This window comes from Populus euphratica, unplaced genomic scaffold (assembly GCF_000495115.2).
Source record: "Populus euphratica unplaced genomic scaffold, PopEup_1.0 scaffold101.1, whole genome shotgun sequence".
In the NCBI taxonomy this organism is placed as follows: Eukaryota; Viridiplantae; Streptophyta; class Magnoliopsida; order Malpighiales; family Salicaceae; genus Populus; species Populus euphratica.
In genome coordinates, this window is record NW_011499894.1 from 1,207,711 (window position 1) to 1,229,109 (window position 21,399).

At 34.0% G+C, this 21,399-nt stretch overlaps 3 protein-coding genes and 1 long non-coding RNA gene across 7 annotated transcripts; 3 read left to right on the forward strand and 1 right to left on the reverse strand.

The window, feature by feature from the left end:
- The first annotated feature begins 166 nt into the window (after positions 1-166).
- Positions 167-11,287, forward strand: LOC105131844 (protein EFR3 homolog B-like). Of its 4 annotated transcripts, XR_843509.1 has the most exons (21): positions 168-358; positions 643-928; positions 1,943-2,017; positions 2,637-2,752; positions 3,130-3,244; positions 3,366-3,494; positions 3,825-3,872; positions 4,533-4,735; positions 4,831-5,027; positions 5,188-5,480; positions 5,658-5,807; positions 5,900-6,307; positions 6,900-7,049; positions 7,493-7,568; positions 8,695-8,822; positions 9,134-9,334; positions 9,447-9,584; positions 9,685-9,807; positions 10,092-10,286; positions 10,535-10,804; positions 10,944-11,287. XR_843509.1 is itself a non-coding variant. In XM_011035022.1 (20 exons), exons 2-20 carry the CDS (start codon positions 782-784, stop codon positions 10,697-10,699), a joined length of 3,033 nt encoding a protein of 1,010 aa, XP_011033324.1. In that variant the 5' UTR covers positions 167-358; positions 643-781; the 3' UTR covers positions 10,700-11,287. The 4 variants fall into 4 exon arrangements, 3 of the variants coding, with proteins under 3 accessions (XP_011033324.1, XP_011033323.1, XP_011033325.1); XM_011035022.1 differs by having other exon boundaries at positions 167-358; positions 5,900-6,283; positions 10,535-11,287; XM_011035021.1 differs by having other exon boundaries at positions 10,535-11,287.
- A 733-nt stretch (positions 11,288-12,020) lies between these two features.
- On the forward strand, positions 12,021-14,866 carry LOC105131847 (uncharacterized). The gene is made up of 3 exons (XM_011035025.1): positions 12,021-12,155; positions 14,311-14,411; positions 14,490-14,866. Exons 2-3 carry the CDS (start codon positions 14,318-14,320, stop codon positions 14,633-14,635), a joined length of 240 nt encoding a protein of 79 aa, XP_011033327.1. The 5' UTR covers positions 12,021-12,155; positions 14,311-14,317; the 3' UTR covers positions 14,636-14,866.
- LOC105131846 (uncharacterized) lies at positions 12,197-14,304 on the reverse strand. The gene is made up of 2 exons (XR_843510.1): positions 13,992-14,304; positions 12,197-13,874 (listed from the first exon to the last, which is right to left on the reverse strand). It is a non-coding gene; the product is annotated as an uncharacterized LOC105131846 (long non-coding RNA).
- Positions 14,867-17,420: 2,554 nt separating the features above from the next.
- Positions 17,421-20,111, forward strand: LOC105131848 (glycolipid transfer protein-like). Its single transcript, XM_011035026.1, has 4 exons — positions 17,421-17,858; positions 17,958-18,130; positions 19,310-19,455; positions 19,678-20,111. Exons 1-4 carry the CDS (start codon positions 17,667-17,669, stop codon positions 19,782-19,784), a joined length of 618 nt encoding a protein of 205 aa, XP_011033328.1. The 5' UTR covers positions 17,421-17,666; the 3' UTR covers positions 19,785-20,111.
- The last annotated feature ends 1,288 nt before the right edge of the window (positions 20,112-21,399 follow it).

Below are 21,399 nucleotides of genomic sequence, written 5' to 3' on the forward strand. Positions count from 1 at the left end.
ATACGGATTAGCTTTGTAGTTTATAAAAGTTTAACGACTAAGTTATAATTTACTCTTATCTGTTGGTATAATTCTATTTCAGGTCATGCGATGGGGTCCGCATGTAATTCCATTTTTTGAAGGTGGGGAACTTTCCAATCATTTTTTAATTTTAATTTGACATGGCGCCTGCTCATGATGCAATTTTTTTTTCCCTTTGTAGTTAGTACAGGTTTTAGAGAGAGAAAGAGACGGAGGTGGGGTATAGGACAGGCATTAAATCGAGTGGTCTGGACAATGCTGGAAAATCGGTGCCTTTTTTACATGGTTTAGAGAGATTTCCAGCCTCTGGTCAGCTGTTTCCTGGCTTTGATTCGGGGTAAAATATATCGTATTTTCATGGTTTGGTTATTGATTTTTTTTTAATTTTCATTTATGATAACCCCTTTTGTTAGTTATATTTATCTTTAAGAATTCTGATACTTATTCACAATTTTGTGATTAGTTCGATGATTTTGATTCAATTTTCCTGTCCCCATAACGCCTTTTCTTGAATCTGAAGTCCACATTGTCTTGACCGAAATTGTTCTGTATGGTGAAGTTTTGAGTGTTTTTTTCCCCTTTAAGAATCCCTTTTGTAAAATTTGTAATTTTTCGACACAGGCTTGCCATTGAATTTGAAGGTACCCAGTTGAGTTTTGAGTCTTTCTTTCCCTTCTTGTTGCCGAAATCTTGAGTTTCTGTTCGGTTTAGAGGGGAAAGAAAGCAAAAAAAATTGAGGGAAATATATTTGGAATCCAAAATGAGCGCGATTTCGGGTTTAGTTTCAAGGCAAGTAATGCCTGCATGTGGTAGCCTTTGTTTCTTTTGCCCTGCAATGAGGGCAAGGTCCAGACAGCCTGTCAAGAGGTATAAGAAGCTCATTGCAGATATTTTTCCTCGAAACCAGGTTAGCACTCCTTAAATTCCTATCTTTTAACATTTTTTTTTTCCACATTTGGTATGCATAACAAGAAGTTAATAATTTCTTGTTTCTGCATTTGTTGGTTAATTTATGTGAAGGCGGGTTTAAAGGAAAGCGATTTCATGAAAATAAGCTAGTTCATACTTTATAATGTGGCAATCCAATTTGGATTACACATTTTTTTCCCCTCTTTTAGCTGATTTTCTTTGCCAGTGACAGAATATGTTCATCTTGAGGTAGTTATAATGTACTTACTGACTGAAAACATATGATGTCAATGTTGCAACTGCCAGCACATGGTCTTATGTAATGAAAAACAGACAGTGTATCAAAGATGAACAATGACCTTGTATTATGTCACCGGCGTTGCAAATGATGTATCATTGCTTGATAAATCTTAACATAGAAATAGGTTGTACAAAAACTTGGAATATGAGAGTGAGGTTTTACCTTTCAACTCCTAGATGGTCTGTGTTCTCTTTAGGTATTAGAAACAAGTGCCATCATTGTGCATTAACAAAGAAAATTTCATTAAGATCTTGTTCCGATTGATCCTGGAGCAATTTTGTGACTTGGGACGCTATTGAATCCCTAAATAGCTTCTAAGTTACCATTTAAGACTCAGTTTCCTGTTTTTCTCCTTGCCACCATAAGTCCGTTTTAGAAAACCTTGTTCTCTGTTTTTGGTCTTATGTCATTCTTTTGTTCTATTTTTGAATTTTTCGATTCCACACCATCTGTTTTTTCTTTTCTTTCTATTATATTGCAAATGAGATTATGTAGCTGTCTTTTTTTTGTTTCTGGTTTACTTCCCTATCAAGCTATTCCTGCATGAAAATGATGAATTTTAAGCCACTAGGGTTTCGGACTCCTCTCTGAAAATATGGTTTAATCAAGCACACATAATGCTTCTGAAAATTTTCATTCTGTTCAACGGTGAAGTGATTTGATGTCCAGTTCATTATTGAAATCTTGTGTTAATGGAATATTTAACAACAGGAGGAAGGACCAAATGACCGGAAGATTGGAAAACTGTGTGAATATGCTGCTAAAAATCCTCTCCGTATCCCAAAGGTATAGTTTGTTTCATATAAAACCTCAAATTAACGCAATAGTTGTGTGATGCAGGTCTGATATTTTGGAAAGTTCCAATATGTCATGTATATATTTAATTCTTGAATGAAATAGGGTGAAATTTGCCTGATATTAGCCTTTATTCTCTCTGTATGGTCGAAAAAACCTTTTGGAAATAATATCTGCTAAAATTGTTGTCCAAGTGTTATTTCTCTGGGAAATCAAGAAGTCAGAAAACATATATCAGCCAGGTTTCTTTTGTTTGTTTATTATGGAACTAATATTTGTGAGAGTTTGTGTGTCTTCTTGCCCCTTTTTGTTAGTTTGATTAAATTATTATTTGTCAAGAGATATAAAACATGCTATACACACATAAATGATTGTATTTCCTATCAGCACACTTGAAGTACGCCCAGATTAATTAGATAGGAAAATTTTTGGCCTTATTTAACCTCTTTCACCTCCATTCCCTTTTTCTTTTGCTGGAACGAGATTGGGTTTTGGATGCTGTTCAAGTTAGACTATTTTACTGGTTGAAAAATCATATTGATTCTCTTCACCCCCACCCCCCCACGTGCATTATGATTGTTATGTGATTAGCTGCAAATTTGGTAATCAGATCACATGCTCTCTTGAGCAAAGGTGTTACAAGGAACTGAGAATAGAGAACTTTCAATCTGCAAAAATTGTGATGTGCATTTACAGGAAATTGCTGGTCACCTGCAAGGAGCACATGTGAGTTTATTCTTTCGTGATGATTTCTTTTGTGGGTTGTGCAATATTTGCATTTTTAACATCTCATTGTTTTTCCCATTGTTTATAGTGTTAGATTATGGTCTCTTTCATACTTTCTTTTGTACTATATACACCACCAATAATACCCATTTAAGTTTTCTTAAATCACACTTGTAGAAACAAGGGACATCATTCCCTATTGAGAATCCAAGTATTTTTAACCATACTTGTATGCTGAAGAACTAGGCCAGTTTTCATTTCTCTCCACTTGCTTTTTCATCCCCTCCACCTCGAGTAAATAGCGTAGCATCTGTATTTGCTTTCTTTGCTCTCATCTCCTGTATGTGGTGTATTTATGATTGGGGATCATTTCACAGGACTTTGTTTGCAAGTAGCTTACTGGGCATCATTAATACTCTATTGGATCAAACACGGCAGGATGACATCCAAGTTATAGGATGCGAGACTCTGTTTGACTTTGTAAATAATCAGGTATGTGCTATTGGTTGTTACTTAGTAACTCAACATCATCGTCGGGGGTAATTTGTTGTTGAGCTTCCAGGTTTCTGCAGAGAGGAACCTTCAAACTGTCTCTCATAGCTGAATTTTGCAGAAGGATGGAACTTACATGTTTAACTTAGAAGGATTTATTCCAAAACTCTGTCAGTTTGCTCAAGAAGAGGGAGAGGATGAAAGGGCAAAAAGTCTACGGGCAGCCGGGCTGCAAGCCCTTTCTTCAGTGGTACCCATTTCCTCCATTTTTCATATTTCTTCAAAATCTGGAACTATGGTTCTTCTGAAGTCGGTGGTTAACAATGGGAATAAAACAAATAGACCTATCTTGAATCTTACTGTAGCCAGCAAATGTGATTACTTCTAAATGCATCTTGCCTGACTGCTTTGTAAGTCTTTCTTGCTCCAAATTGTTCTGCAAACAAGTGCCAATGATCCAAGGGAAATGATTTTTTTTTTTTTGGCTTTCCATATAAATAGAAACTCTCTAGTATTAGTACTTTTCATTTCAATCATTCTTATTCCAATGGTTCTTTTTTTTTCCCTTCTGTATTTGTAGGTTTGGTTTATGAGTCAACATTCTCATATTTCAGTGGAGTTTGACAATGTAAGCAGATTTTCGGACCATCTTGGATCACATTGCAAGTTTACCTGTACATGACAAATTTTGATACTTCTTATCATCCTCTCCATATTTCTACCTGAGAATTGAAAAATAATCAATCATATCCAAATGTATTTTGCAACCTGCCCATAATTTGACCAAGTCATTTAGTCTGTCGGCCATTGCTTTGCTTATTTGACCAATATTTTGCTCATTAGATAAGTCTTATACATGGACATATATGCACAAAAGAAATTAAAAAATAAAAAAGACATGTGCTAACTGAGGCAGTTCAAATCCATGCATGAACTTTCCTATTTCACCAGACAGATCTGCACTCAACATCTTTGCTTCAAGTGACTGCCCTCAAGAAGACATGAACATGCATGCTTGTTCCTAGAAGAACAAGATTTTTACCATTTATGCAATGTACATTCATGCGGACACAGTTTACCGTGGAAGCTATTCAAGGCAGTCTCTGCAGTAGAGCGTCTTAACAAAATCTCATTAATCTGCATGCTTTATCTTTCCTTTTTTCTTACCACTATTTAAAGAATATGACCTACATTTCAGCTCATTCAATCAATCATTCATTTTTTTAGTACAAAGATAAATAGTTGTTTACCTTTTTTTTTCTAAAATACTTTCTATATAATCAAACAGGTAGTTTCAGTAGTCTTGGAAAATTATGGTGGTCCTATGAGGAGTTCAGAGAACCTAGATACTGACAAGCAAGGTCCTCAGAGTCGGTGGGTGCAAGAAGTGCTGAAAAATGAGGGGCATGTCACTCCTTTGCCAGAGGTCACTACAAGGGTTCCTTCTTGGAGGACAATTGTTAATGAGAGAGGCGAAGTAAATATGACAGAGTAATCTCTTGGCACAAGATTTTATTGGTGAAGACATAGTTTATTGTATTTCAATCATCGACTATTAGATATTTATCATTCTTCTGGTTTGGCAGAGAAGACTCCCAGAACCCCTGCTTTTGGTCCAGGGTTTGCTTGCATAACATGGCCAAGTTAGGGAAGGAGGCTACAACAATTCGGCGTGTTCTTGAATCTTTGTTCCGATACTTCGATAATGGAAATTTATGGTCTCTTGAAAATGGTCTTGCCTTCCCAGTTTTAAAGGATATGCAGTTTTTAATGCATAATTCTGGTATATAAGCAATTCTTTTACCTCTTCAATTGGTATTCCTAAATTATTATTTTATTCCCTGTCTTTTAATTTCATGAAGCGTGCTATTTTTGTGCTCTTCCAATTTTAATTGTGGTTTGATGGGAGACTGATTGTGCTCTTTAATTTTAACATGTTATAGGGCAAAATACACATGTTTTGCTTTCCATATTGATTAAGCATCTCGATCACAAAAATGTCCTTAAAGAACCCAGCATGCAGCTTGATATTGTTGAGGTTACCACTGCCCTTGCTCAGCATGTGAAGGCCGACCCTTCTGTGGCAATAATTGGCGCTGTAAGTGATGTCATGCGTCATTTGCGGAAAAGCATACACTGCTCACTTGATGATGCAAATCTGGGTGCTGAAATAAAAAATTGGAACAAAAACTTGAGAGAAGTGGTGGATAAATGCCTTACTGAGTTAGCATATAAGGTGGCACTCATCTCCATTAACTCTTACATAAAGCGATGCTTCTTTGGGTTTTAAAATAGTGTTCCCATTTTAAGTAATCCAATTTCATTTTATGTGTGCTGTAAATGTTTTATATATTATGATCAATTACTTCAGGATTTTCAAAGAGATAAAAAACTGGTTGCTATTGGTGAACAGGTTGGAGATGCTGCCCCTATCCTTGACATTATGGCTGTGATGCTGGAGAACATCTCAAATATTACTGTTATAGCCAGAACTACTATTTCTGCTGTTTATCGTACTGCTCAAATTGTTGCCTCATTACCAAATTTATCATATCAAAACAAGGCAAAGCCAAACTTGTGGTCTTTTTCAATTTTATGATTGTTGACTACCTTCATCCCTTTATTTATCTACTTTACTTTTATTATTTCTTGCAGGCATTCCCTGAAGCTCTATTTCATCAGTTACTTCCAGCAATGGTCCATCCTGACCATGAAACAAGAATTGGAGCTCATTGCATCTTTTCTGTTGTTCTCGTGCCATCTTCAGTTTCACCTTGTCCATCCTCAAATAATAAAGGCTCTGATCTTTCGCGGACTCTCTCAAGAACTGTCTCTGTCTTTTCTTCTTCAGCTGCCCTTTTTGACAAGCTACGGAGGGATAAAACTTCCACCAGGGAAAATGTCTTTCAAGACAGCAAAAATTATGCTCATGAAGGTGAACAAATCAGTAATGGGATGCTTGCTAGATTGAAGTCATCTACCAGTCAAGTATACAGCTTGAAAAATCCTCTTGTACCTTCAACATCAGATGAGAATCTTGTAAGCAACTTAAATAAGGAAACCGTAAGTTCTGGCAATGTCAACTTCTTATCATCTAAATTGTAGTTGTCCATCTGGGTTAAATTTTGTTAGTACTCGCTTAACTTCAGTGGGATTGCATCTGTTATAATTCTCTTCCTTAGGTAACCACTGTAGTCTGATCCTCTAATTGAGATCCTAACTATGCACAAAGAATTCTGCGTGATCCTTACTGCTCGTGCAGAAGAGTTTCCAGTTGCATTTTTCTTCTAAAATATGCTAATATATTCATCTGAGACATCAATACAGTATCAAGAAAGGAGTGTAAGAGTCTGCTGGAGATGCTTAAAATGTTACCCTAAGGAATATGGGTCAATTCAACATAATACTGTATTCTGGACATGCATGGACATAATCTTTAGATTCATCTTTCACAAAAAAGTGGGCCTTAGCTTTAGACATGTATATTATGACTGATACAAAAAGTGGCTTTCCGAAGCAGGAAATTGCAGCCTGTAGTTTATATATAATCAATAGCTTGAATACCAAAAGTAATGAACTCTTCAATTGGTTATTAAAAATTGTCTTAATTTAGTCTATCATTGTATCTGAATCTTCTGCATTCGTTGAACCTCAGGAGGCTGGTTCTCTAAGGCTGAGTAGCCGCCAGATCACTCTTTTGCTTTCATCAATTTGGACACAGTCCATTTCTCCTGCAAATACACCTCAAAACTATGAAGCAATTTCTCATACATATAGCCTGGTGTTGTTGTTCTCTCGAGCCAAGGTAATTTCTCAGTTAATGTAATTGACAGTAGCTCTTTATAAGGCACTGGTGGTGATAACAGTTTCGACCTATAGCTAATCTATTTTGCTATCTCCTTTTGTGTCTGTCATCAATGTTTAAGCTTGTCATTTCTCTAACTGCATCTGAAAAAATTCCTAGAGTATTTTATCCACCTTGCAATGAAACTCTAATCACAACTGCACCACAATTTCTTCTTGAACTTTAGTTTAGAAGATACAACATCCACAAACTTTAATCATTTATAGGCTCTGTGAGAAGTTAAGTGATGCAAATCTATTTACCAATTATGTCTCATTGATCCTGAATGGCTGCGCAGAATATCTCTGTTGGCTATCTCTACAAATGCTCTATCTTGTCCTTTCCCCCCTCCTATTTTTTCTGGTTAGTTTATGAGTTCTATTACATTTTATCTTCTTTCACAGAATTCCAGTGACGAGGCTTTGATTAGAAGTTTTCAGCTTGCATTTTCTTTGAGAAACATTGCTCTTAAGCAAGAAGGTAAGATCTCAAAGTTATTACTGCATGGAAAGTTGTTTCTTGTAAATGAACCAGGGCTGAGTTTTCTATCAAAACTAGAAGATGGCTTGCTTTGCGTATTATGTATATTCATGTTTGACAAAGTTGCATACATGAAGTGAAAATAAGTAGAGGAAACTTAGATTAAACTTTTGAATTTAAAACTGAATTTGTCCTAGATAATATGAGGCTTGTGGTTGAGATGTATGACTTGGTAAAGGATTTATAGTTTTTGTAGTATTAGCTCATTCACAAATTGGGTTATATATACTATTTTCATTTTTTCATAAAGGAGCCAATACCAATTAGAGTCATTCATTACAATAGTTGAATATTTTTAATGATGAGTGGTATTAGTGACAATAATTATGGCTAGCTAAGCACAAGAAAGGTTGATGGGTTCTTAGGAGCATGGATGATGCTTTCACAAAATGTGGCTGCTTGATCTGAATTACTTTACCAAAATTTTAATAAATCCGTTTGGTAGGTCATCCAAGAAAATCTTTAACCTCTTTATTACTTCCATATAATGGAAAGCTAAATTGAGTTGTGCTCTAACTTTCAAATTTGATTACTGAATACAATAGGGTGGAAGGTTAGGCGGGGATGAATTTTACTAGCACATACAGATTGAATATTGAGTCCTATTATGTATTGCTGATAAGTATGTGCTGCATCTTGAGTTGTAAAGCATTTAGATCACAGCTCCTTTGAATAAGTGCTTCCTTTGAATAAGTGGTTGGGGTACAATTAATTCAACCTCATTTAGTTTATCTTGCTATTTTCCAACTACTTTCATGCTAATAAGCATGTCAAGCAGGGAATGAACATGTTAAAATTTTGCATTTGGATATCATCTCTTTAATTGAAGCCATAATCTCGCTGTTATTGCAGAGCTGTGCTGCATCTTTAGTTGTCAATTATTTATATCACAGCTCCTTTGAATAAGTGGTTGGGATACAATTAAATTCAACCTTATTTAGTTTATCTTGCTCTTTTCCAACTACTTTCAAGCTAATAAGCATGTCAAGCAGGGAACAAACATGTTAAAATTTTGCATTTGGATATCACGTCTTTAATTGAAGCCATAATCTTGCTGTTATTGCAGAGCCACTCCCACCATCACGTCGCAGATCCCTCTTTGCCTTGGCAACTTCAATGATTCTTTTTACATCGAAAGTGTACAATATTATTCCGCTTATTTATTGTACCAAGGTGGTGCTGACAGAAAAAATGGTAAGTGTATCATTGCTAATTAAGTTGTACTTGCATTGGTTTACAATTGTAAACATGTGTTCACTAGCTTGTTGAAGGTTCTATATTATGTGGGGATTATGCTTTCTACTGTTACATGCAAATGATTGTTTCTGGTTACTTTCATGTTATTTGTGACATATAACCATAAACTTCATATTTTTTTATGGGGTTTGATGCTTGTGATAGATAGCTATATATCAAGCAAATGACCTTTTCTGGTTACTTTCACGAGCTTTGTGATATATAACCATTAATCTTATGTTTTTTATGGGGTTTGATGCTTGTACCAGATCGATCCGTTTTTGCACTTAGTTGAAGATCGCAAGTTACAGGCTGTTAGTACTGAATCTGGCCACCCTGCAATTGTTTATGGATCTAAGGACGATGATAGCTCAGCTTTAAAATCCCTTTCAGAGATAGATGTTACTGGGAACCAAAGCAGGGAATTCTTTGCTGCTGAGATTGCTAAGAGCTTGGGAAATTTGGCAAAGGTATAACATTTATCAGAATTGTTTCAGTATTTTGGTCCTGTCATTTGATGATTTTACTCTAGATGGTATCACTCTGATAGCACTGCATTAAACAGTGACTTGTTCTCTACAGTTTGAAGCATCCACTATACAGGAGAAACTCCTCAACGAATTCTTACCGGATGATGTGTGTCCTTTGGGAGCCCAGCTGTTTATGGATACTCCAATGCAAATAGATCAGGTTGATTCCGAAGATAACTCTCTAATGGAGGTAAATGCCTTTCACTATTTTCTCTTTTATTAATACTTGGGACTTGCATTCTCAGAGAGAGTTCTTGGTACTCTCATCATCTTATTTTTTGTTTTTGCAGGGCACTCCACTTTTTACATTAGATGATGTTTTTCTAGATTCATTGGAAGATCAAACCACTAAGGCCACAGAAATTGTCTTCCAAGACACTGACCTATTGAGCGTCAATCAACTTCTAGAATCAGTATGTTGCCTATACCATGCTCTCTTAAGTGCTATTTGCTTTTAGAAGTTTGACTAAGGCTTTTGTTGGTGCTGTAACTTAAAATTTTTAATGCGGATTGGTTTCTCGTTTCAAGTTATTTATAGTATCCAGTCTACTCTTCTCTTGAGGCCTTGCTTGCATGGCCCTAATGGTTTGGTTTTGGGACTTGTCTTCAATCTAACACATTGAAATCTTCCAATTATGCGGTGAAGGAAAAAAATAATACAAAAACATGATTACAGAGAGGTGCTTTATGTGTGCAGGTCTTGGAGACGACACAACAAGTTGGACGATTGTCTGTAACTGCACCTGATGTGTCTTATAAGGAAATGGCTCGTCATTGCGAAACCCTTCTGATGGGAAAGCAACAGAAGATGTCTCATGTGATGAGTGTCCAGTTGAAACAGGAGAGTTTGATGAACGTCTCCCCCCAGAACCATGATGATGAAATAAGGAAGGTAATATCTTAATTGTATGCTGATTTGGGTTCGGATGGTCGTGTTTTCTTACTCCATGAAATTTTAACCTGGACATACTCGCTATGCATTTCTTTGCACGTATCATCCATGTGCGTATGGTATGATTATTCTACATGTAATATCATTACTTTCTCCGAAGCATAGCCTTAAAAGTTTTCATTGTGTTTGCATGCTGAACTAATCAGCTTGAGAGATTCCCTAACCTCTTCTAAATGAAAATTATGCAGGTTACCAATCCTTTCCTTGAACAAAATATCATTGCAAGCCCACATTTACCACTAGTTGGCACTGTTCAAATGCAGTGTGGGGCAGAGTATCAACATCATCCTAACTTCTTCAGGCTACCGGCATCAAGCCCCTTTGATAACTTTCTAAAAGCTGCTGGTTGTTGATAGTAAAGAAGTAAGAGAAGCATGTTTTCTGTCTACAGTCAAGAATCAAGTGATAAATCAGCTCGGAGCTCAAAGGCCATACATCTGCAAGAATATCTTGTCAGCGTATATATATCGCATTTTCTATTAATTTTTACAAAGTCCGAGATGCCAACAAGATTGGTTGATGTTGGTTACTTTTAGTCACCTTCAATTCTTTCATTCTTTACCTTTCTCGTTTCTTTTACCTCCATATATTTGGCAGTGACTGTAAGAGGAAGGTGCCTGCCATTTGCTTCTTGTCCAGTGGTCCTGCAAGAGTGTTCGGATACTGCCTGGATTTTTAAGGAACTGGTATATCTTGAATGTCCATCGCTGAATGATGATAGATGTGCAAGTAAATTCTATACTTGATCATGTATGCTATTTTGAGATGTGAAGCCTATTGAACGAAGTCACCCACACCTGTTCTTCGATGTATTCATAGTAAGAGATACCAAAAACTCTGTTCCTGGATTGCAGTGTCTCCTAGCCCGACCTGAACCGGAGACAATCAGCTCTCTATCTATCTCCTTATGTTTTTTGAAGGAATGTTTTCTACTAGTTTCATTTATTGTGTATGAATGCTCTTTAGCATCATTTTTTTTAATCTTATAAATTTAATAACAAGATCAGCCATGCATGGGTGGCTTCAATTCGAGTACTTGTTGCAGCACAAGTGATACCCCTTTAATTTAAAAAATAAAAAATAAAAAATTATTTTTTTAATCACCTTTGTGGCGGCATTGTAGTTACTGGAAGATATGATAACATTCCATCAATAATAATAATGTCTATAATGATATCAAATTAATATCTATTTTTTAATAATAAATAATAATAATTACAATAAAAGATAATAATATGATAGTGTAGTACAATGATAATATATGGTAATGATTATATTAAAATATATGATAGTGGTAATAAAGTAATAATGAAAATAACAATTATAATAATTATGATAATAGTGGTGGTATTGTGATGATAACAATTATAATTATTTTGATAATATTATTGATAAAATAGTAGTTATAGCAGTATGGTGATGGTAATGTTTGTAACATAATATCATAAATATTAAAAAAAAGAAAAGGAAATCACTTTTTATTGTTTTAAAAAAACTGTTTTAAGTTTTTTAAATTGTTTAGAAGAAAAAAATACATACACAGTAGTTCTAAGATGGGCTAAAATAACTGCGATGTAGAGCCCGGCCCAGACCAATTATAAAAATAAAATTGATAATATGGCCTAGACAAGTTAAGCCCATGCAGAAAAAACTGAAAAAGAAAAAGAAAACCCTTCCTCTTCGCCCCCCCACACACAAACAAATAAAAAATAAACAAAGCAAACAAACAAGGAACAGGCATAATCTTTCTCAGAAGCTTCAAGCAGGCAGCAGGGGACCCGAATCGCCTTTGGCAGATCCATCACCATCGTGAGTTCCTATCTCTCTCTCTCTCTCGTGTGTTTCATCTCTCTGATTTTATTATAACCTCTGTTTGGTAAATAAAGGTACTGTATCAGTGACTTGGGTAATGTTTTTCAAGACAATCTAGTTTCTCTCCTTATTGTCAGCGTCTAACGATGCACTCATCGATATCATTCACCATTAATGTTCAATCATTGCCAGCTGAGAGGCTTCCAACTTCTTTGTGGTTTTTTAAACAATGCCAACTTATTTGTAGAATCCAATTGAAATGACAAATACCATTGTTGGTCATTAAAAAAAGAAGAATTTGAACCATTATTCATAAAAAAAAGGGGTAATGTCTCAACGTTTTGATTCTTGGTTCATTGGGGTTTTGTTTAAGTCTTGTAATCGTTGCTGTATTAGCTCGTAAATAGATTTTGACGATGTGGGTCTTTTAAAAATTTGGATCAGTTTGGTACTTAATCAGCTGGAGAAGAAATTTGTTAAGTTTATGTGAAGATTGGACTTAAATGGAAGGGAATTAGTGTGTGAAATTCAAAAAATTCAACTGGATCGAGGGTCTTTTATTGATTTGGATTCTAGCTCGACAAGATAATAATAAAAAATGGTTTAGAAGGATTTAAAAGAATATGTGATATGGGTTTGTTGGTTTTTTCTATGAAATAAAAGGTTTGCTTATTTATGTATCTGTTCCAGTTTAGTTTTTTTTTTTTTTCTTTTGCTTTGAAGATTCTATGTTAATGCTGTAAGGGATAAAAGCGATTGCAAGAGAGGGTTTGTAGTTCCTGAAATGGTAGGATACTTTCATTTGTGTAGGTGATTGTTTGTAATGGTTTGTTTCTGATGTGGAGATAATAGAGGGGATTGGTTAGGTCTTTTGTCAAGAAACTAGATTGAAAATGAGGAATTATAAAACCAGCTAATATATGCTTGGAATCATTTCTGTCTAGTTATGTTTTTATGAGTGATCATGTTATTTTATATGATGTATATATACTATGTTCTCTTGGTATAACATGTACCCATGGGATGCTGTTACATAACTAGCGTTGCAATCTTTTCACATTGACCTCATCTTGGCTCCGTTGTAAGCTGCTTCTTTTTCTTGACATTCTTGCCATGCCGTCCTTTGTTTGAGAGAGGATTCCCTTTCGTTTTCTTTTCTTTTTATCTGTGGGGTTTGGGAAGGCATAATGGTTTTTAGAGGTGAAGGCAATCTGCAAGCTTAAGCATGCAAAGAATGCTGAAGTCTTAGATAGGTTGTCTACAACCATGCATGGGAACTGAGGAAAGTAGGTCTTACCCCCAATGACATTTTTGGCCTATTTGTTGATTTGGTCATCAGGATGAGTTATTCTCATGTATCTATGAGATTGTCAATATCACTTTCAAGGACATAGGGTTAGTTGTAGTTTTGGTTTTTACAGTTAGAACTGCATTTGGCATTATATGATTTTGCATGGGCATATATTTCACTTTGATGCTACTATGTGTTACTGTATTGTGTTATTTGTCAGATCTTTCTGCACTGAAACCGATGAGTCTAGTTTTTGAAGAAAGCACATAATTGTCATGCCATACATGCCTGTTTTTTTAAATAGTTACTTGCTTGTTCTGTTTACAAAATCATCGATAGGACAGTTTTGTTCTATGGGACCAAGTTTGTTTATTAGCAAACAGCAGCAGAGCCTGAGATTTTTTTTCGTGGGTTGTTTGTGCTGACTTCTTTTCAAGGATATTAAATATTTACTGAAAAAACGAAAGATATCAAAATTTATCAAGGACGCGAACATATAAAATTTTCAACTCACTCGAAAATTCTCAAAAGAAATGTTACACTTGAAAATTGTGCTTCTATTCAAATCCCTTAACATTGTTTTTGCAATCTCTTTCTGTTATTATCGCCATGGAGGCACGTTATGCATAGATACCTTTATTAGGGATATCTTAAGTAGTCCATCGGTGACCTTTTCTGCTTCCATCCTTGGAGGCAGCATGGATGCTTTTTCAAAAGTGCACGTTTGTGGATTACCTGAATTTTAGTGGCTGAATTTTTTCTTGAAATAAGCACAGGCTCATAGCTGGAGTAATGGATTGTGAGGTGTCATTTAGGGTGCTAATACTTCCCTCTCATATGAATGAGTTCTTTTCTTTGCAGTTTGAGCATGTCAACCACGTACATAGCATCTGCTATCGTGGGATCATTTGCAGTAGCATATGTTTGTGACCATCTTGTTTCAGACAAGAAGATATTTGGAGGTAAACTTTTAGTTGTCTTGTAGTTTTAGTTACCTTCTATTGCTATGATTTTAAGGCCACATTTTTTCTTAAACGCAGGCACTACACCAAGAACAGTTTCAAACAAGGAATGGTGGGAGGAGACTGACAGGAAATTTCAAGCATGGCCTCGTACTGGAGGGCCACCAGTGGTGATGAATCCCATCACTCGGCAGAATTTCATTGTCAAATCCCAAGATTCTTGAATCCAATTTTTAGCTTGTGAGAATTCAGTTTCAGTTCATTGGGGTGATCTTTCTGCCACTGACAATGTTTAGCGATGTTCCAATACTTGAACACAGCCATTTTTAGCTCTGATGACAATGGCCTGTGTGCCTTTTTATTTTTTTTCCTGGATATGGGTTTCGTCAGCAATGCTGTCATGTTTCCATCCAAATAAAAGCAAAGTGACAGAATTCAGAGCATTTCATTGTTTCGATTTGATTCTTGGTTTGAATGAGGTTCCTGGAAGGTGACTGGAGCAACGATCATAGTGCCTTAATCCATGACCTTACATTTGAGGGAAATATCTCTTATTACGCCAAATAGCATGACAACGAATCGGATCTCGATGCATTGTACGCGGAGTTTTTAAAAAGTAAATGATAGAACTCCACGACAAGATTTACGTTGTTATTTTTAAAATTATTTAGAAATATATTAAAATAATATTTATTTTTTTAAAATTATTTTTGATATCAATATATTAAAATAATTTAAAAATATTAATTTACAATAAAAATAAAAAAAAATTAACAATATTAATTTACAATAAAAATAAAAAAAATTAACTTTTTTTAAATATTTTTTAAATATAAAAAAATAATTAGTCATAACTTGATGAAAACATAATAAGTAACAATACCGTCTTATTTAATCTTATTTAATAAATAAATAAAACAATTTGAGCACACACATTATAATCATTCATAAATGCGCAACTCTCGTTAATAATCTCAATCAAACTTTTCGTGGATGAAGATAAATTCCATCCATTCAAATGTAAATGGTCATTTCTCATGGTCTCGGTCAGGGTTTCAAATATTTGGATATAGCTTTAAAAATAAATAAATGACAGGATTACATGAAATGGCGCAAAGAACAATTAAAAACATAAAAGTTATGACTCCTTGATTTACCATGTAAATCACCTGTCATTGAGAAATAATTGGGTCTTCTCATATGGTTTTTATTTATTATTATGAAAAATAATTAGGGACATCTTAGTCCTTTATTTATTATTATGAAAAATAATTAGGGGCATCTTAGTCCTTTTTTTTATTTTTTTAAGTAATAGTTTAATTACTTGATTAAACTTAAAAGTAAAAAATTAATTAACCTAGTCTTCTCATATGACTTTATTACCCTTTAATTCAAATTTTTCAAAGCTGGCCTCAGTGACTTATTTACTAGTACTTTTGTTTTAGTTTTTTTTTTATGTAATTATCATGTGATTTTGGAGTAATTTTTTTTTTAATTATCAAATTTCTTTCTTCCTGGCATCTTTATATATACAATTTTTTTAAGGCTAGAAGAATACTTGCCGACTTGTGGCATAACGTGGACCAGATGGTGGAAGGAATGAACGGTTGGTGATCCTGGAATTGGGTGTAAAAAGATCTTTTGTTTGCAAAGATTAAAAAGATACATGTTTGTTTCTCATGAAAGGGACCGCAGAGAAAATGTCAATCACTTGCAAAGGGCTTCAAGACTTGTGCATGTCCTTGTAAGAGGTCGGTGATCAATGCCTTTGCCGCCTACAGTTTGGGCTCTTTTGTGATAAATATCTAAGCTATTGTTTGGTGTTCTGTAGATAGTGTTGGATAAATTTTAATTTTTTAATATTTTTAGGTTGTTTTGATATTTTAATATTAAAATTAAAATTTTAAAAATAAAATATATTATTTTAATATATTTTTAAATAAAACATACTTTAAAAACAACTATTATCACATTTAAACATCTCTTACCAAACAAACGTACCAAAATAAAAGCTGTCTGAGTGTTGGTTTTTATGGGCTGTGAAAGTCTCCATGATTGATGGTGATTAGACCGGTGGATTTGACCATTGTATATGGGATCTGTTTTCTTCCTATTCAAGAGTGTTCTCGTGTCAAGGCTATGATTATTTTTTTATATTTTTAAATTATTTAATGTATTAATATAAAAAGTTATTTTTAAAAAATAAAAAATTATATTATATTAATATATTTTAAAATAAAAAACGATCATAAATACAATCTTATACACATTTTAAAAAATTATGAGCCTTAGACTTAGGGACTCAAATCCACAATCCTGCTCCAGTAGAGAATTGGAGGGTTCTAGGATCCACATGTAAGGTTCACGATCCATCATAATTGTGGATCCGTGTTCCTGTAAGCCTTACCTCAGCCATAGAATATCGGTCAATAATAATTATTTTTTAAAATATTTTTATTTTGATATTATATAAAAATAATTTTTTTATTTTTTAAAAATATTTTTAATATTAATACATCATTAAAATAATTTAAAAAAATAAACAAATATTATTTTTTAAAAAAAATATTTTAAAATATAAAAATAATGGGGTGAATAATCGGAAGTGTAGAAACATCGCTATAAGTATTGTTTTTTTTTAAAAATTAAAATAATATATTAAAAATTAAAATAATTTAAAAAAATAAACAAATTAATTTAAAGTAAATAAACAAATATTATTTTTAAAAAAAATCTTTTAAAATGTAAAAATAATGGGGTAAATAATCGGAAGTGTAGAAACATCGCTATAAGTATTGTTTTTTTTAAAAAAAATATTAAAATAATATGGTTTTTTAATTTTTAAGATTTATTTTTATATTAATATATTAAAACGTTATAAAAAAATTAATTTAAAAATAAAAAATAAAAAATAAAAATCTTCGAAACACGCATGCGCGGAATGCCGACTAGAACATAACTCCAAAGAAGCGAAATGTTAGTTCCATTATCTATTTAACGGCTAGGAATTAGACTGGAACGTTTCAAAATTACAGGATTCGTATTGAGAAAACGTAACTATAAGAATCAAAATGGATTATCTCTGAATAGTTTTCTATAGATGTTAATTTACTATTCTCCCATCCCTGAAAGGCTCTTCATTGCCCAGAATTAATAAAACAACTCACCATCTTCAACAAATCCAAACCTCACCTATCAATTAATCGAGAGAGATTGAGATTTGGATTTAGATTTTGACGAAAAGGGTTCAAAAAAATGGGCGATTTAGATACTGCAAAGCCACTAAGAAAGATCGCAGAAGCCTTTAAAGAGCTAGAAGCTACAATAAACTCGCAATCCCAAGAAGTTGAAGTGGCACCATTCTCCCATGCTTGTTCTCTCGTTTCTCCTCTCTTTGGTTGCTTAGGGATCGCTTTTAAATTCGCTGAAGTGGATTATGTTGCCAAGGTAATCTTTCATTTTTATTCATTACCGACAACTCGTTTTTTTTTTTTCTCCATTTACAATTGTTTGATCCTTCCCTTTTTTTATGATAAAATCGAACAGGTGCTTGATCTTGCAGAGGCATCGAAGTCGATTGGTACATTACATAGTTTGTTAGAGAAGGATATAGAAGGGAATTCTGTGAGAAAATCCGGGAGTCACTCAAGAAATCTTTTGAGAGTAAAGCGTGGGCTTGTTATGGTCAAGGTCTTGTTTGAGCTGATTCTTGTTACAGAGTAGGTGTTTCTTAACTCCTTTTCCTTTCGTTTCGGAAGATGCCCATCTGGCTAAAATTCAAATAGTTGTTACATGGACAGGGTTTACGTAACAATTTTTCCTGAAATTTTAGTACTTGCTGAAGTTATGGTTTTTGGGTCGCTTCGTTTTTTAATGCATAATAAAGGAACGCCATCATTAAGTCTCCATTAGAGGATAACAGTGGTTAAACTTGGGGTTAAGAAGTTACTTGATTTGATGCTTGATTTCTTGCGAGGTGTTGTATTAGGTTTGTGCTCAATGTTGACATTTTGGGTTGTAGCGTTTCCATAAGTTTTGATAATTGTCGGCTTTGATGTGTTTGTCTTGGCTTTTTAAACCTGTACTTTCAAGAATTTAATTTACTGATATCTGTATGTCAATTTTCCTTTTCTTGTTATTTTTCCTTTAGCTTGTGTGGAGTGATTAGTTTTAAATTTTTGTTCGAGTTTACCACAAGCATTTGGTCTTGAATCGACTGAACTTCCATCAAGGAGGGTACTACTGAAATCTTACAAAGAATATAGCATCTCTTGTTGCCTTCAGGATGAAACTGTTATGCATCTTTTGTCACCAGATCAATTGTATGTTATGGAAAAACTAAGGAAGTTTCAGCTACTTTTCCTGTTGGTACAAAGGTTGGAGACCATACAAGTCTAATTCTTGCTGAACCTAGGTTCAAACTAACATGTTTTTTTTTTAATTACTGTTTGAAGGTTTAGTGATCTATAAATGCTAGTTTTTCCAAATGCATTTGTCCTGAATCACCTGTGGGTCACTGGGTATTTAACGTTCATTTATTTGCTGTATATCTACTCCAATTATGCTCATTTTGTGCCAAGGTGAGAATAGTCAATGTACCTCTTTAAGATGCAAGTATTGGTCTTTCTGAAAGGGCGGACACCCCCTCTGGTTCAATTCTTGATTTAAGAAGCAGTAGATTGGTTTAGTTATAAGTTGCATGTCTCAATAAACCTCCAGTGTGTAGAAGGTGATGCCTGCATTTCATCACCTTAATGTATACACAATTACACATTGAACTTCTTGATCAGAATAAGCAAATTATAGTTGCTAATTTAAACAGATTGCTTGATCTGGAATTAATGGTTTGTGTTTGTGGATGAGAAGATGGCTAACAGCTCCTTTTATTCCTGTGTCAGGGGAAATTCTTTGAAGGGCCCTGCTTCGAAGGCTTATGAACAGGTATTTGCTCCCCATCATGGGTGGGCAATTAGGAAAGCTGTTGCTGCAGGGATGTATGCCCTTCCTACTAAAGCACAGCTGTTAAAAAACCTAAATGAAGATGGTGAGTGCTTGGACCATTTCAAATGCTTGTTAATGAAATTCATGATCTCGCAAGTTCCTGAAAGGTGTGCAAGCAAATATGCTTGGAGGATTAAAACCTGTTTCCAATTCACTTGTTATCTGACTTGGTGTTCCATAAAAACATGTCTGTTCTGCAGGCACTTTTATGTTTTTTAGAATGATTCAAGTCATATTAATTTCTTCTATATTCGTTATTTTGCAGAAAGCTCGGCACGTATTCAAATGCAGAGTTATGTTGCTGCATCGGTGCCGGTAATAATGTACGTTGAAAAACTCTTCCTAACCAGAGGATTGGGTATAGATTGGTGAACAATGGACTTCTACTGAAATCTGTGTACTGACTGTCCTTTTAGTTTCCTCCTTTGGTCCAAAAACATAAATATACTTACAAGTGGCATAATCAAATGTATGTTTATTGAATACCTCATGCAGTGATATAGACACTGTTAAACAGTTATATCTGAACACAATAAGCACTTGCTAGTGTGATGGTGCTGAGTTCTTATTACTCTGTTACTTGCCTGTATTTTATTTTCTGAGCACTAGATTCAGATAGGAACACGTTTCTCTTCTTTCGCCATGCACTATGCATGAATAATTATGTATATAAAGAGGAAAGGGGGGATTATTTCTATCGATATGCAAGTTCCATCTTCTTATTTGATTTCTTTGCCTCCCACAAATGATAGGAAATTTTCTTATGATCCAAAACGAGCTTGAAAATTCATTTTTTCCATGTTTCCCTTTTTGCACTTCCTCATTCCAAGTCCGACTGCACGCTGTTAATTTTAAAAAATATTCCACAGAACAAAGACCATTATTCTATGCTATTAAAAGAACTGGGATTCTTTATATTGTTTTACTGTTCATATAAATAATGAAACGGGATAATATATTAGTTTAATTATTTTGATAACAAATTCGGGTTGCAGTTTTGTTGGTTAGTGGGTCGGTCGGATCCAAGAGGTTGCAGGTTCCGGCGGCAACAATATCTCCTGTTAGGTGACATATCAACTGTGTTTTTCTCTTTCAAAAAATTAGCTCAAACTGGTTAGCGCACCGGTCACAGCCCAGAGGTCGTATATTTTCTTTCAAGTGGTGATAGATGACTTGCTGACGTCGCGCTGGCAAAAATATTTTCTTTCAAGCTATAGATGATTTGATTTGTTATATGTGTGTGTTTTTTTTTTTTTAATAATAAAAGAAGAACATCATCCTCGCCCCTAATTAAAAAAAGCAAAGCATGGTTAGGCGCGTGCATCTGGTCTCCTATGAGGAGGCAGCTGTTAGGCATCACCTTTTGTTTTTTTCGTTTATTTCACTTAAAATATTTTTATCAAATTTATTTACTCTATAATTTTTACATGATTTTTTAAATATTTTTATAAATTTTATTTGAATTTTAATTTTTATTATTATTATATATCTAACATAATAATAATAATAATAAATTGCTCATTAAAGATCTAATATTTTTAAATATATTTTGAAGATGTTTTTAATTATCATATATATGATTCTTTTATAAATTTTAATCACATGTAATTTACTTTAAAAATTATAAAATATTTTTTTAACATAAACAATATTTTAGATAAAAATATTGCATTCACTAAGATGAACATGATGTATATTAATAAAAAAATTATTTTAATAGAAAAAAATCAAAATAAAATATATTTTTTGGTTTAGTAATGAAATCAAAGAATAACAATAAGTATTTTCTATCTAAAAAAGTTGTGTTTTTAATATTGCCATGCATAATATTTTTTAAATATATTTTTTAATTGAAAACATATTAAAATGCAGGCTCGGAGGAAATAGCATGAAAAGAAAATCCAGCAAATTGTGTGCCATCTTGGGCCCACGATTGGATGCGTCATCTAAAAACTACAACGGTGGTAAGTAGCTCCAGCTCACAGCC